The sequence below is a fragment of the Pteropus medius genome, unplaced genomic scaffold, assembly GCF_902729225.1.
Source record: "Pteropus medius unplaced genomic scaffold, Ma_sr-lr_union100, whole genome shotgun sequence".
NCBI classification, from domain to species: domain Eukaryota; kingdom Metazoa; phylum Chordata; class Mammalia; order Chiroptera; family Pteropodidae; genus Pteropus; species Pteropus medius.
Window position 1 is genome coordinate 16,510,580 of NW_024349802.1, and position 17,351 is coordinate 16,527,930.

The 17,351-nt window shown below is 36.7% G+C and overlaps 1 protein-coding gene across 1 annotated transcript; it reads left to right on the plus strand.

The window, feature by feature from the left end:
* Positions 1-3,190: 3,190 nt before the first annotated feature.
* Positions 3,191-7,059, plus strand: SPINK14 (serine peptidase inhibitor Kazal type 14 (putative)). Its single transcript, XM_039835935.1, is given in 4 exon segments — positions 3,191-3,521; positions 5,844-6,047; positions 7,015-7,040; positions 7,043-7,059. Coding segments are annotated over 4 exon segments (321 nt in total). The 5' UTR covers positions 3,191-3,447.
* Positions 7,060-17,351: the final 10,292 nt, after the last annotated feature.

Sequence of the window (17,351 nt, forward strand, 5' to 3'; positions counted from 1 at the left end):
GTGATGAAGAAACAGCTGTTGGGACCGCAGGGGAAGAAGTTCAGTATGGCGGTGGAGATCTAATTGGTTAGAGGATGGGCTAGACTGTGAAAATTCTGTAGGGCGGGCAGTGGAGTTGAGACTTTCCTTCCTGCAAGAGAATCATGGAGCCTTAGGTGAAATCCTATGAGGGACTGGTTTGAGATGACATTGAAATATACATATTGAATTTTTCCTAGCTAGGAATAGAAGTCTGACAACCAGGGGCAAAGCCCAAGCTGTATCTTTTGGAATTAAGCCCTCGGTGTGATAGATGACGAGGAAGTCAACTAAGGATTCTCATAGGAAGATGTGATACCTTCATTTTACTTATTCTCTTCTCCCAATATTAGTTCACCTGGAATTTAAGAGAGTTTGGAAAAACTAAAGATATTTTAGCTTTATTTCTTTCCCATGATATTTTACTTTTTTCTCAGTGTGTTTTAGGATCGAATAATGTTTATAGACTCTATCCCGTTATCTTATTTTTGCATCTATTAAGTAGAGCCACGTAGTGATAATGTACAATTCCATTTATCTTAGGATATTTTGCTTCACTTTTACCTAGTCGATATATTGAGATTGTGGGATTTATTGTTTAATTTTTTAATGCTGAGGTCAGGATTAATACCTAAATGTCACAAGATCCCAGGCAGTGGAAGGCCTATGGGAACTCAACTACTGAGGCTCTGCTAATAACAAAATCTGTGATAACACAAAGTTGAAAAAAATAATGTAAATCATTTTTCTCAGGTGGGAAGTGATTTCACACTCGTTATTATCTTTGAATATTAATGTAATGCCCTAAATCTGTGGCTCTGAGCCTACAAGGACATTGTCAGTCGCTGTGGCAAAGAAAAAGCCAAAATCGATAGCATTTATTTGTGGCTAATCTAGGTCAGGCAGTTTTCCAACCTGTTTAAATATTCTCTCAATTAAACCTCTGAAGAGCCCCTTAAGGCAAGTTTGTTTACCCCATCACGCAAATGGGTAGATTTGGTCCAAAGAGAAGAAGTTGCTTTCCAAATTAACAAAATATTATAACTAGATCTGTTTTTATTGTGTCCGAAGTCCTTTCTCCATAATGGGATGCCTCTAACTCTCTGAAAATGGGGGGCAAATGATTCATTTAGGAAGGTGGCAGGGTATTTTCAAAATGCTCCATTTTAGGTTACAAGCATCGAGACCAAAAATTTGATGAACACCACTCCTTTCAAATTCTAAGTGACCCAGGTCCTTTCTGGAAGTTTCCAGAAGGTTTGTTTTTAGGCATTTATTAAAATGAATAAGAGAGACTGAGATAAGTAAAAATCTGTTTATTTGGCAATGTTAATGACTATTGGAATCAACCTAATTAAGCAACAGTGGAAGAATATTGATATAATATAATCTATATAGGTCATAAAGTATACAAGGCATTTAAATTTATGTTTAATATGACTATATTTAAAGATCAAAAAAAATCTTGCCAAAAAAAAGCAGAAAACAATATATACTACAAAAATTTGATCGACTATGACAAGAACATATATATGTGTTCATGTATATTCATAAAAAATATATATATTTTTTAACTGGAATAATATAATTCAATATATTCCTAACAGTTATCTCTGGGTTTTGAGATTCCGCACCTAATTTTTTTTATAGTTCTATTTTTCTACTTTTCTAAAGTTAACATGTATTTCCTTGATACAAGAACAATTGGTCTTTACGGAAAAGAAGATAGAGGCTGGAAGTTTAGATAAGCGGAGGGAACAGCATTGATAACATGCTGTGAAGCTGCAAAGTCTCTGGATTGATGCAGGAACGAGGCTGGACCCACTGCAAATGGCATCCATTGCCTCACTCCGCACTGCAACCTCCTCTCTTCCTCAGCTGTTTCCACCTTTTGCATTCTGGCTGAAGGTACCAATTATTATTGTGGAACAAGCTATGCTTTTTCTGCTGTGCTCTTTCTACCAAGATTGTTTCCTCATGCTATTGCGTCTTTGGAATGCCAGCCAAAAGCTGCTCTTTCCACCCCGCTAGTTTTCTAGGCGCTCTGTGCTTCCTTCTCCAATGCCTCCTGCTGAGATTTGACCTTGACTCAATCTGAATGCTTGGCCTCCCAGGGTCTGCTCAGCCCAGCACATAATGCCTCAGTGCCTTCTCCTACACAGCTACTCTATTCCTTCCTGGGGCCCTAACACGTGCTCCTTAAATGAGAGGCATCAACCACAAAAGCATATCACGTCTCTCTTCCTTTTCTCTTCTTTCTGAGGTGGGTCAGCTGGGGCATAAGTGGTGGGGAGAGTGGGCATCTGGCATTGTGTTTTAGTACAGTTGGATCTTCCACTACTCTAGTTCATTCTTTAAGGAATCAGGGGAAGATGTCAGGAACAGATAGGGGTGTGCTTAACGAAAACGTGATGTTCTAGATCGTCTCAGGAGCAGGCCGAGTAGGCAGCTCCGAACATTGTGCCAAGGACCTCCAACTATCCTGGGGACTGGTGCACTGAGGAGACACTTCGATGTCTCATGTAACACATGTCTTACCACAGCATGTTAACAAAGAGCTTATATCAATTATGTCACGACAGATGCTACAAAGAAGAGGTAAAGACTTGAAGGACATAGGAGGACCAGGGCACTTTTGCAGGATTAGGAAGACAGGGAGAGTTCAGTGTGGTCCTCAGTGAGTCCCTGGAGTGTGCATATTCCATTCTATAGGGTTGGAAAGGCTGCTGTGGAGAAGGTAGCCCCATGGAAGGACATGCTTACTGACTTCTCCCTCTCCGTGACGTTTCTTTCTGTGGCATGAAATGGTGTTTCTCTCCCTGCACACTCTCAGAATGCTTCAAGACAGCCTAGCGTGCCCAGTCAGAAGATTTTCAGCATAGCCAAGTATACTTGGAAGATTAAAAATCTTTGTCTTAATCCAAAGAGAGAGACTGTGTTTCATGAGCAAGTAGGGACTTGCTTTCTCTATTGGGAAGCTCTTGTCTGGAAACTTCTGGTGGCCTCATCATTTTCCTTGTATCCTCTTAAAGAAAAAAAAAAAAAAAACAGGTGAATCTTCAGGTACCGAGTTGCCTTTTCAAGACAACTTAAATACCTCCATACTAAAAATAATACAACTATGTCCAAAGAGTAACCTCCTATTTACTTCTGTCTTCTGAGTAGTCACAGATCTGTCACTGAGATCTATGCTTTTATTCATGACTAACCAACATTTAGTTTTTCCTGAGCATTTGCTCTTGAGGAAGAGAGTGAAATAGGCTTTCCAAGTGAGGTGTACAGAGTTTACAATGGGCAGACTAGAGATAAATTTTCACTTCGAAAGTGGTCTTAATATCCTGATTATCTCTGCTTTGGTGATTGTACTAGAGGGCAACATCCTAAGACAATATCTCAGAGCATCATTCTAAGGACACATCAGGAGGAAAAATGGCCAAATCTTCCCCAGTACTCTGCTCACTTTTATTCTTCATCTTGATACATTGGATGTTACCTTCTGATGAGTAATTTGGCTGGTTCTGGCAGGCATGCAAGGTCGATCTGTAGGTTCGAACATTGTGATCTGAAATAGAATGCTTTGAAATCCTTATTTAATGTATCATTTTATTCTATCTATCTATCTATCCATATCTGTAGAGAGAAAGACATTGGGGTATGGGCCAAAAATAAAAGCCTCTGAGCCAATAGGCAGGGGACTTAGTTTATTTATCTATTGATGTAGATTATGAGACTTAACTCATGGAGACCAGGGAACTTGGGTGATTCAGTGAGGTAACATGTGAAGGTGATTGGCAATATGTCTACACCACAGTGCATCTCAAAAATTCAAAGTTTTGATAATGCTTTGCTGTGTATTTGAGTGGGTTGTTATCTTTCGTGTTCTTTTTTTAGAGAAGAGTCTTATAGGGAGTTTTTAACAAAGTCACTTAGCCTCAAGGACCGAAGAGTTTCATTTTTCATATGTCTGCCATGAATTTCTGGGCATTTCATAAGCAAGTGTCTTTCCTCTCTCTGTAAAATATAGGGATTGGACTAAAAGGTCTCTTTAAAGGTCTAGTGTTTCTTAATTTCTTTCACATATAGGCTGCCAGTTCTGAATCTGCTCAAGCCCAGGCTAATTACTGTTAATCAAAAAGTGATGTGATATCCTAGATTGGCAATGTTTCTGAGAGCAGTGATGCGTCTCCACAGTCTTCTGCTGATTATTTATCAGAAGAGTTATTCCTCATTTTTGAAAAAAAAAAAAAATAAGTGAATACACATGTAAATGAAACAATGTTTTAAATTATTGCAAATTTCCTTGGTAATAATTTAGAACTTTTTTATTCAGCCAACAGATTAAGCTCTGATTTACCAGATATTAGATTCTGTAACAATTTTCAGTTATGTCTTGGTTTCAGCCCTTCAACACTGGTGGCCATAACATGGAAAGATTAAGTTAATAATCCACTAGATCTCCCAGGACCGAGGTTCTAGTCTGAGTTTTCTTTGAAATTGCTATTTTAAAACCTACTGCAGCAAGGTCATCTGTGACATTCTTCAAGGATCATTTTTATTAATGTGGCAGGTATACTGCAGGTATAGGATCCCAGAGTAAGGTGATCCAAAGTGGGAACCAAGCTGAGATTTGGCTAGACATACATCAGAGAACCCTCCATACTATACTGCCTGGGAAATGTTTCTGAGCTCTGATGGTTGCCAGGAGCAGGGCAGGTTCTTAAGAGCCCACCAACTTGGGCATAACACAGGTTTTGATCCCAAGGAGCTCAAAGTTTGGATGAGGGAATGATCCTAAGTACTCTGAAACACACTGGGACTGTCTGCATGAGTTGAATAGGGAGCACAATCTCTCAGATATGGATTGAAGAAAATGTGAAGGAATAGTTCGCATAGGGTCTTTTATCCAGTACTAAGTAAGAACAATTATTTTTTTTTATGTGAAATGAGGTGCAGTTAAAGGATCTTAATCAAGGGGATAAAATGAATCAATTGATGTTTAAATCATGGAAACTAGAGGACATAGGAAATAGAGAAATGGAGGGATTAGTTGGGTGACAGACATACAAGAAGTAAATGATGGTGGCCAGGCCATGGTGGTGGCGTTGGATAGATAAGGAAAGAAGGAAGAAGAATTTCTAAGCTCCAATATGATTTCTCCCTCTCTAAATACTCAGCCAGAACTCTCTTCCATCTTGTATCAGAGGTACTTTATCTATCATATGGCACTCAAAGAGCCCTTGAGGCCACCATCCTCGAGCTCCATCATCGCAGAGTTACTGCTTCAAGCTATCATTGAAACCTTGCAAGTAGACATGGGTTCTAATCTTCCAATGATACATGTCTATTCCTTTGTTTTCAGCTTTCCCTACAAAATCAGGGAGTTATTCTAAACGATCTCAAATTTCAAAACTTCAGAATAAGAGTTGGCTTGGGGTTTTCAGAGTGGATAAAAATGTGATAAGTATTTTACATCAAGGCATGTGGATTTCAGCAAAGCATTTTTTCCAATCATGGGGCTTCAGTTTCCTTTGCTGAGTTGGCATAGAAAATCTCTAAGAATATTCCCAGGTCTAATAGTCTGGAAATGAAAGGGATTGAGAGAGAAGCTAAATTTCCCAGCTAGGTTCTGTTTATTCGTTCTTCCTTTTCCCACTCTAGCATAGCAGGCCTCTGTTCTCTGTTACTGTCGGAGGTCCTGACAACAAGAGCATCACGTTGTTCTCAGATGACACATACGTAGGTGCTCATTCCATTGCTTTGTGGAGTGGGGAGCTGTGGGAGCTTTTGTATATTATCCTGGCTACATTTACATTTTCCTAATGAAGTCCAGAGATGACCTACCCGTCTGTGAGCATGATTCTAATTGTATCATTCTTTTCAACTGAATTTCAGGTGAAATGTCCACATAAAAAAGTAGACTTAAGTTGGTTCAAAGGAACAGTCAATCCCTGCCTTGGTGTATATCAACCCATCGGTGGCACCAATGTTGTCACCTATGAAAACCCCTGCATCTTGTGCGTTGAGAGCTTGTGAGTACCATTTGGGGAAAAGAAGAGAACAACAGACAAGCTTAGTCCACAGCAGTTATTATCTACCTCTTCTACATCAGCCTCAATGCCAGGAATATGCTCCAGTTTGCACAGATATGATCAGTCCCTACTCAGAAGAGCACGTGGTCATACAAAGCCCACTGGGGTAGAAAGCTCAGCAGTGCTGCTCAGATTCTTTCTGCCCTCTGAGCCCTCACACACCCATATGCCAGTCAGTGGATTTTCACTTGAGGTTTCAAATGTCTCTTTGAGTCCTGAAATTATTTGATTTTAAGACAAATCGTGGGTTTGCCTCCTCTCAGATATCTTCGACCTCTTATGTGTCTGAGACTCTGAGCTAAGATGAGGTAACAGGAAATTTGGGTCCATTAACTAAGAGTAAATGTTTAGTTTTTTTTTTTGTTTTTTTGTTTTTGGATTCATGTGACATAATTCTGTAATTAGATATAAAAATCTCACAAAACCATAGCTTCAGGTTTGATGTCTGTATAAGCCAGTGCAGGTCACAGTGTGAAAAATTATTCCCATGGCATCAGACTGGAGCCCTCAGCCCAACAATTATTGTAATTTTGTGCACACAGCAATGATAGTACTGTGTAAACTCTAGGACATTCACATTTCAGCCAAAGTATGAGAGTATTGACAGAAAAGATGAGGATTGATAGGCCTCACATATCACAAGCTCAGGACTGATTCAATAACCTACTTTCAAAGAGATCGTAGCATCATTCATAATATCTTCTGTGACATCTTAGAATCATAAAAAGAGAACTGGGTAGGAAACTCGATAACCTAGCTTTTGTCTTTAATCAATTCCTCCTTGCACTCTGGCTCTTAGTTTCCTCAAATATAAAATAAAGGTGATAGGTAAGATAATTTTTAGAGTATTTTTATAGTTCTGACATTCTATTATTTAATAAAATGTTTATTTTGACTCTTCCTTTAGGAAATCTCGGGGGGAAATAGGTTTCTACCTGATGGAAAATGCTAGCTGAGTGAACTTGAATGTGAAGGAAGAAATCTTCTTTTTCTCTCCACGATGACAATTCTTTTGCAACTCACCTGTCCTTTACCCCTCCTTGCGTGTGTTCTTGGTGACAGAGAGCTGCCCTTACTGAGACTGCATCAGATAGCTAAAGGTTCCTTCTTTAGACCTCTTCTCTCATTGATTTGCTGCCTTCCGTACTCTCCCTAACAAATAAATTTTTCTGAAAGTCTGATCGCAGTTGGGTTTCATATCTGTGTCTCAAGTCTCAGAAGTAGAACAAATTAAATATTTGAGCTAAGGGTCAAAGACAAACATTGGGATTAATCAATTTTCTGATAACTGAACAGTGGAATATTCTATGTAAAGGCTCCAGGTGTCTTCCGAGGAACATGATAGAAATTTCTTCTATATTCCTTTGGCATTGAAACAAACAAACAAACAAACAAACAATAGGAACCTTGGAGTGCTCTGCTCTTCCTGGCTATTTCTGTTGCTCACTTTCTGCAAACTTCTCATTAAACAGCCCTACTTTTAGACTCAGCTTTGGGACAGAGGTGTTTAAACATGTCTGTCTTAGATCAACAGGGCCCAACACTTTTCACTGGCCCCATTTTTCTCCATAGAAGAAGGCCAAATCAGTGGTATCCATGAATGTACCATTGATCATTGGTTGTTTTCTTAAATTCTTTTAACACGTTTTAACCTCTGAAACATAAGGGATGTGTCCTTTCGGTTATGTGCCTGTGTGTATTTTTTCTAATTGGAGAAACTCATATTACTAATATTAGTAATATTACTACTAATATTACTACTATGCTCTCTTCTGAGAGCAGCTCTTCTGCCTCTGAATATCCTGTAAGACTATGATCAGAGTGTTTACATGTTCTGTTTAGCTCTTTGACCTGAACTACAATGCTGATAACGTGATAGACACATGATTCCAGTAAAAAGGAAACAGTCACCTTTCATTGTCACCTTTAAAATATGAAAGTAAATAGCTCTGGGTAAGATGAAATATTCCCTCTCTTTATAGAATGTCAGTTTCCATTGCTCCAAGCCCTGGACCAAGCAGGAACACCAAGAACTCCAGGGAGGAGGACTGTTTTCCAACATGATTGCTTTTACTTTCTGTTCACAAATCCTTTCTTCTGCAATAATTAGTCTGTCATTAATGTCATTCAGTAGAGTTTTTTTTAATCTCAAACATTTTAATTTCATCTCTACAAGTTTGATTTCTATCTTTTATGTTTTCGACTTTTTAAAATATTTATAGCTGAAATGCAGTTATAATAATTATTGTAATGACTTTCTCTGCTAATTCTAATATCTGTCAGTTCTGGGTTGCTTTGAGTTTGCTGATTTCCTTCTCATTATGGATTATATCTTAGGATACCAGACAATTTTATCTTTTTTGGTTCTGAATATTTTTGTATTTCTAGAAATATTCTTGAGCTTTGTTCTGATTACATGGAAATAGTCTGAATTACATGAAAATAGTCTCCTTCCTCCTCTCCCTCTCTGGCGCATGTTTTTAATTTTGAAATCCCTCTGTCTAGTTCCCCTTCTATTTTATCCTCTAATTATTGATCAGTCCCAGGTTTTGCTGTCTTCTCTTTCCCATCCCACTTTCTCTGTTTGATGGTCCCACTTACATCTATAATTACTCTATTGCCTTTATATGTCTGGCTCATGTATCCCCATCACAAGACTATACCCATTTTATAGTATCAGATACTAGATACTTTAATTTCATTGGCCCACACAATCTTTAAAATCAATCTATTAATATTAGCCCTATTTTTCTTTCTAAATGTGCTCCTCCACATTTTGATTTAATGGAAGCCAATATCACTACTCTCTTTGAGTTCTTTCTCACTCAAAATTAATTTCAATATATAACTTATATACATTTCTTATTTCATCTTAAATATAAATTAAACCCATGAACATGTATGTAATCCAAGTCTTCATCATTTTAATAGGTTATCTTGATATTCTTCCTAATTATTACCTCAGCTTCCATTTTATTCTCCCAACCAAAATCTTATCTCCATTATAGTATCATCAAAATATGGCCTATTTAAAAGAGCACTATTATTTGTGAGTTATAATACAAACAAAATCTTAGTATGACTGGCAAGAGATTTTATTTCATCTTCTACGGGCACCCTCTAAAGCCCAGCTTCAATCATAACGAATTCTTTTAGGACTTACAACAAACCCTATTTGCCCACAAGGTGGCAGCAGTAAAGCACTGCTGTTTAAACTGATAACTTTGACCAGACCTACCATCATTGCCTCCTCACATACTAACAATGTATTTTTGAACAAGTTGCTAGTGCTCTATGAGCTGTAGATTCCTCTTCACTTAAAATAATGATAATAATAGCACAAACCTGATTTTGAGGAGAAGTGAAGTTCCAAAAAAGTTTAAATAGCTATGTCCAATGAGTAACAAATGGGGCAAAACCTTACTAGAAGCAGGAAGACCCTCCTTCATTGCTTGCTTATGAAGTCCCATTTCTAAACCTAGTTAAGGGGAAGAGTTTGAGATGTAAATAGATTTCAGCGCTTTCCGATGTTATTTTTCTTCTTCCAAGGAAGGAAAAATCTCCTAATACACTACACACTGAACTTTTAGTCAGGTCTCAGTGGATGGGAGAGTTGGGGAATGTTTCTGTCTAATAGACTGAACATCACTGCTGCCATTCTATAGAGTTCCTTTCTTTTCTTTTCCTTCCTTTCTTCCTTCCTTCCTTCCTTCCTTCCTTTCTCTCTCTCTCTCTCTCTGTTTCTCTCTCTCTCTCTTTCTTTCTTTCTTTTTCTTAACTGCCTTTAACCCAAGGAAAGTTAGTCAACCCAAAAATATAGACTTGAGTAAACTATTTATCATATATTTTCCAAACAAAAATTAGAAATTACTTAGGATATGAGTAATGTGTAGGCAGCCAGAGGTTCATTGAAATAACATGCAAATAACCAGACAAACCTAAAATTAAACCTAAATATTTAAACTTGAAAAATAAAAACCTAAAAATTAAAAAATTAATTTTTTAATTTAAATTCAAAATTTGTATTTTAATGTTGTTTTGCTTTGAAAAAGTAATATATACTCTAAAAAGAATTTAAAAATACAAAAAAGTAAATTTTAATTAAAAAATAAAATTATGCAAAACATTACAATCGAGACTTACTGTCATTGAATTTAGATGAAAACCTTTCCTAAACTCTTCCTCTTCCTCTCTATCTCTCTTAATGACTAAGTACACAGATTAAGAGTGTGATAGAAATGATATCATAAAACAAAGGTTATACTACTTTTGAAATGAGCTTACTGAATACAAATTCAATATGCAAATGAAGAAGAAATTATATTCTGAATGTATGCAATAAATTAAAAATGAAACTTTTGAAAAATAGATTAGTTCTCAAAACATCGAAAATAACAAATGTATAAAGAAAAGCAACTCTAACAAAGGTATGTATAATCCGTATCCTGACTGTTGCAAAATATTAATTAAAGATTTTAAAGAATTCTAAAACATGAAAATATGCGCCCATTTATCAATTTAAAAATTCAGTATTGTAAAGAGTTACATTCACTCTAAATTGTTTTTATAAATTCAATATAATCTTACTCAAAAAAGTAATAGTTTTAAAAAAAATAACTATGATTTTTTTCAAATATTTATGAAACTCTAGTAGGAATACTGAATAAACAAGATAATCTTGAGGATAAACAAAACTGGAGGACCTACCAGGTAACAAGACTTATTCTCAAGCAATAATAATAAGAGAATATATAGGTGCAAAGATAGACAAATAGACCGGTGGAATGGAATTTTGAGTCCAAAAATAGACCCACACACATATAGTCACTTGATTTATGACAAAAAGACACTAATAAAATTATGAAAAGAATGTGCTCTTTATTAAATTATGCTGTCTATCGGATATACACATAGGAGTAAATAAATCTTGACTCAACTTCAGTTTGAATTGATATTCATAGAGCTAATTCAAAAAATCTTTTGGAAGTAAATATATCTTCATTAACTTAGAGTGTGCAAATATTGCTTAAATGGGCAAAAAAAAGCACTAAGCATAAATAAAAATATGGTAAACTGCACAATATTAAAAGTATTACATACTTTTTAACAAGAATTCAAAAATATAGGAAAGCAAATTTTAATTAAAAAATAAAATATGCAAAATATTACATAATTTATACTTTGATATATGTGTGTGCATGTGTGTAAGAGAGATAATAACTTAGCTTTAATGATTACCCATTTACTCAACCTCCGAAGGAAATTATGACTTTAGCATTGTGACTAAGCTTTAGGAGAGAAAATGTCCAGTGTTCCAGAGCTGCATCCTGATGAGTGAAGCAGAAGCTTTTCAGTAAAGCTCTGCAGACTTCAGTCTTACAAAATCACTCCTGGCTAAGAGGAGAAGTCATTATATCCTTTCATGGGACAGGCCACTACTCCTTCCTAACATATTTGTAACTACTTTGTTAAGTGAGTACATAGTTTGTCTTCCACAAAAGAATGTAAATTCTATGCAAGCTGATATTGTGTCAATTTAGTGCCCTTTGGGCTGATTCTAGGCAATAGTCAGTGGCTAATATCTGTTTCTTAAGCTAATATCTGATAATCTTGATAGATATTGCCCAGTTCTTCAATTAACTTGGTGTGCAACTTTGGAGAATTTTTTAACCTTGCCGAGCATTGGTTTATTCAGGTGTAAGATGGATGGTACCCGATAAGCACCTCACAGAACTAGGAGAGTCAAAATGAGGTAGCACGATAAATGCACTTCTCAAAGCACCATACATATTTTACAGGCAAAAAGAGACAAAATACCAACTGTTCTATTTTTTCACCTTTCACAAGTATTCTTATGTCCTGAAATATGTCTGAGGTCTGAGCTACAACTCCTATCGAAGATATTCAAACTCAAATCATTAGTCTGTGACAACTTGAGCACTAAATCTAAGGTGACAAATAATTGACACAGCAATCATTACAATAGATATAATACTACAATCTCTCCTATGTGAGAAGGTAACAACTGTTCAAAAACCGCATTGCAAAGCCAATCTAAAAATATAAAAATTGAAAAACAAATACCATATCAAAAATTCATTTCATTCAGTGTCCTCTCTCTCTCGGATAAGGAAACTTCCTTTTTGAGTAAGTGGAACTGATCCTAAAAGACCTATGACAACTCTCACCACCACCTGAACCTATGGACTTGCAGTTTCTTCTCTTACTGTGCCGAACTCTCTCTGTTCTTACAAAAGACAGATTCTGAAAATATTATTCTTTAATTGAAAGAAGGAAGATCTCAAACCAAGGAGAGCAAATTCCACTTTGAGAAATCCCCCCCCCAAAAAAAAGAAAAGAAAAAAGAAAAAGAGGAAAATAAGTATTAAAAAGGAAATTATAAATAGCAAAGTAGAAAATAATGAAATTGAAAACAGAAAAGCAATAGAGAAAAATCAATGAAACCAAAACCTAGTTTTTGAGAAGATTAATAAAACTGATAAACTTCTAAGATTGAGATAATTGGGGAAAAAAGGACAGAATACATACATTACCAGTAAGAAGAATGATAGCAGTAACAACCCTAGAGATTGTATAGAAATTATAAAGATAGTAAAAAAAAATTATAAAAGTTTTCATGCCACATATTTTGACAATTTAGATGAAATGGGCAAATTCCTTAAAAGACACAAAAGAAAGAAAGAGATAGTCTGAACAGTTCTAATCTATTGAAGAAATTAAATTTGTAGTTCAAAACCTCTGACAAAGAACTCTCCAGTCCCTGGTAGCATCTTTGGTTTATTCTACCAAAGATTTGAAGAAAAAACAAAAGCAGTATTGATTTTATACAAACTCTTTCATAAAATTAAATTATTCTATGAAGTCACCATTCACCAAACAACAAAACCAGAAAGAGACATTGCAAGAATAAGAACACTGGAAATTTGCTGAGACTAGATTTCAAGTGCTCTCATCACTCACAAAAAGTTATCTAGGTGCTAATTAATGTTAATTAGCTTGACTGGTAATCATTTATCTCTATGTGTACATATGTATGATAGATATAGATATAGATAGATGATATAGATATAGATGATATTGATATATAAAATCATCATGTCGTACACTTTCAATATATACAATTTTTATTAAGAAATAAAAGATCAACCCCTCCACCTGTGCCCACTATCTCATCCACTCTCGTATTCTTGAGAATGCTATTTCGGCCATTCTGTCAATGCCTTGAATTGTCAGTTGTTAATTTTACTCTTTCTTCTAGACCTTTCCCATAGCTTAAAAACATCCTGTTATTTCTACCATTAAAAAAATAAAACAAAGAGAAAAGAAATACTTCCTGGATTTTGCATCTTCCTCGATTTTTCTTCATTAACGTCTTCCCAATAGACCAGAACTCTTCTAAAGGGTTCCCTCCCTCCTCTGTAAGATGCTCTTTTCCCCCAGTTAGGCTTCTGACTTCCTCGCAGACACTCCGTCTGCTCTTTGCCAGTTGCTCTTTATCACCTGACCCCTAGACAGTGGAGAGCTGCAGCGTTTCTGCCTTTGGAGCTGTTCTGGGCTATACCTAAAGTTATTCTAGCAATCGCACCCTCTAACCAGATTTATATTTCCTATCTGTACTTCTCCGAAATCTATACTCTTATATACAAAAGCCTACTTGGAATTTTTACTTCATTATCTAATCAACATCTCAAACTTATTTTGTGCTTCTAACTGAGCTTCTGACATTCCACCCCCTCCCCAGCCCCCACCCAATCGTTTCTTCCCCATGGCTCCCCAGCTCATAAAATGGCAACTCCAGTTTTTCCAGTTGCTAAGCCAAAGCCTTATAATCATCCTTGACTGCACTCTTTCTCTCACACCCAGTGTATAATCCATCAGCAAATTCTTCTGACTCTATCTTCAAAATACACTCTGAAGCTAACCACTTTTTATCACCTCCACTTTAATTCCTCAGTACAAGCCACTATCTTATTTCACTTAAATTATCACAATAATCTAATTACTATTCTTGCTTCCACTCTTTTAGTATTCATTCGACATTATACATCAGCACTACACATTCAGTCAGAATAATTCTGTCTAAACATAGTTTTATCATGCCACATCCTTCATCATAAATCTTTAATAACCAGGCATGAGTTGCCAGTTCTTTGATAAAGGCCCAATACTGCTACCTGGGAGTAATTTTCTGTTGTGTTCGGCTCTGCCCTTGGTCTCTTGGTTATTCTCTCTGAGTCATCTCCCCTCCACACCCCCATAAAAAGTGGCCTGTGTTTACAACTGAGTAGTTTTCTTAGCCTGCTTCCTGCCCATAGATGTTTTGTATCTGATGGCACAAACATGACCTCTTTGTTTTTTACTGTCTGTCCCTTTAAACCTAGGCTTGTTTAATTTCTTCAGAAATGTTTTGAGTTCTGTATGCATCATTTTTGCATTACACTTTATTGGCCAAAAGGTGCACTTCAAATTTATTCAAGAGAAGCCCTTCTCAGCCTTTGGTGCCTGTATGTTTACTAACAGACAATGCATTTGGAGAGTCTATTGTTTCACTGAGAGTTTATAAGATATATCCTTAAGATCCTTAGAAGGTCTGTTGACTACTTCAAAGGGCCTATGAGGTACCATATGAAAACTATCTGAAGTTTAAAAGGGTTTGACAGTTCCGTACTTGGATGTACCTTTACCCTTAGATGTTTCAATGTCAGCAATCAGGCTTTTATTTTTATCCCGAGTCTGTTTTCGGGGAGAGACTGGGAGTGCGAAACAATTATGGTTTCAAATCCAGAAAATCCTAGGTCCTTTATCTTCCCTCTAGATTCTGCTTGAAAACTGAATAAATTCTGTCTTTAGTTCGCTCTTTTTCTGCTCCTTATGATGAAATCGGTTGCTATTTTCAACGTTTAGCCTGAAATGCTTAGCAAGATCCATTCATTAGATCACATTTTCCCTATTTTCTTTGTTAGTCCAGACCATAATTTTGCTCAACTTTCTATCACTAAATAAAATATGTCTCCTTTCTTCCCGCTTCCTGTGATCTTTTTCTCATTCGTATTTGCTCTTCCTCCAACAGCCTCTTTGGGGCTTTTGTGAAGAGTTTCCACAAGGCTCGTCTAGCTCCCACCTACCGCCTAACCCCAAAACCAATGCCACATGTTTAGATTTTTGCTACTGCCAAACATAACTTCCAGACACCAGATTCTGTTCCACTTATTAACCCTGTATTATGAACCACCTTCAAATTAGCGGTATAAAATAACAATCATTTTATTATATTTATGGATTCTATGGGGGCAGAGAGCAGGCAATAGGGGATTTACAGTTTGTCTCTGGTCCAGGATGTGGAGCTTCAGTGTTTGGAGGTTTATGAATAGAAATTAAAGGGACTATAGAGAACACCCAGAAATGAGGGGTTTCAAAGGAGATTTAAAAGCTTTTTGTATCGAGACACCCCACATGGTAAGAAATAAAATGGAAAAAGCCCTTTAGTAACAAAAGCCACATGCGTTTCTTCAGTTTAAAAAAGTCATTCAGGTTTTTTGCCAAGGTCACATTAAAGATGCTACTTTCCCACCTAAGCTTATTCCAGATGCCCACTAACCATCCACCATTCAATGCAGAGACAGAGGCAGGAGATCAAGAAAGAAACAACATAAGGCAGGTCTCAGAACTGAAGTTAGAAAGGACAAGGACTTTGAACATAGTTACCTGTAGATGGAAACAAGTAAATAGTTGGAGAACCTTCAAAATTTTGAAGATTTCGATTTCCGGAAAAACGATAAGCAAATAAAAACGATAAGCAAATAAAAACGATAAGCAGATAAAAACGATAAGCACCTTACCTTAAATGAGCTTTAAATCCCTGAACTTGACCATAGAGAAGCAGGCTTTGAAAGCAGTACAGCCCCCAAGGTAAACATGTTTCCCAATTTCATCTCAGACTGCTCATTGATGGAAGAAGGACAAGATCCCATGAGACGACAAAGATGGAAACTACAAAGGAGTATGGGAAAGGGCACTGCTTTAGACTGACAAATTCAGTCTTGTCAAAGAACGTGCCCCACTGCCAAGACGGGAGTCTTCGCCAGCCCAGGTAAGCAGATGTTTATCAGTGCTGTGTACCAGTTATGTTCATGTGTCTCATTACTTCTTCTTCTTTTTTTTTTTTCCCTGAAGAGCTTGAATCGTGGTGATCCTGTCCAAGCTCCTCCATTACATCGTGTGTATGGGGGAGGAGAGAGGGGCTGATAGCATCTTATAATAGTGTATAGGTCTCTATAAACACGACTTTCAGAAATCCTGAATTTTTAGCTGGTGCAATGACTGCCTAAGGCTTTAGATTGTGTCTCATGAGGAGTTGAGTGATATGTCCTAAGTGTGAGTAAAAGGATGTGCATGGTTGTCTGGCAGTCACGGGGGCTAATTGTCTACACAACTTATGCTCTACTGCTATAATATAGACTCACCGCTGGGAAGTGGAAGCTCAACAAGCAACTGATTTTTATACCCCCATTGCATGTAAGTATGATTGTGTGACTAGTTCTCAGCAATGATGACTGTGCTATTTCACTTTTAAGCCAAGTTGGTAAAGAATCATTTGTGAATCCTTCACAGTATGTTTCCTCTTCCCACTGCCTTGATGCAAAGGAGCATGGCAAATGTGAGCCATGTGTTGAAGCCAGAAATGAAAGGACACTGGGTTTCTTCATCACTACTTGGAGAAAAGCTGCCTGTAAATCAGGGGTAGTCATCTGGACTTTATACAACTGAGAAACAGACTTCTCATGTAAGTTGTTATACTCAGAGGTAAGCTGTTATATCAACTGGGATTATCCTACATAAAACAATCTGTAATAAAAAAGCATAATGCAAAATTTACCTGCATCAAGGTATGGAGATAAGAGTGTGACTGGGTTTTCTTATCTGGTAGATAAAAGATTTCGTTTTTCATATACTCAGGCAACAAGCACAAGTCATACATATTGTCCTCTCTATGCAACGTTAACTAAATAAAATAAATCAAGCATTTGTGAATTGAATCTTACAAGCATTGATCCTTCCAATCAACATAGTTATTTAGCTTCTATTGTTTTTTCCTGGTGGTTATAAAGGATATTGCCCACAAAGGCTATATAGTACTTTAAGTAATAATGAAAAACTTCTATAAGGTTCTGTACATTCATAACATACCACATGCTATATGCCACGAAAGGTAAAATGGTATGT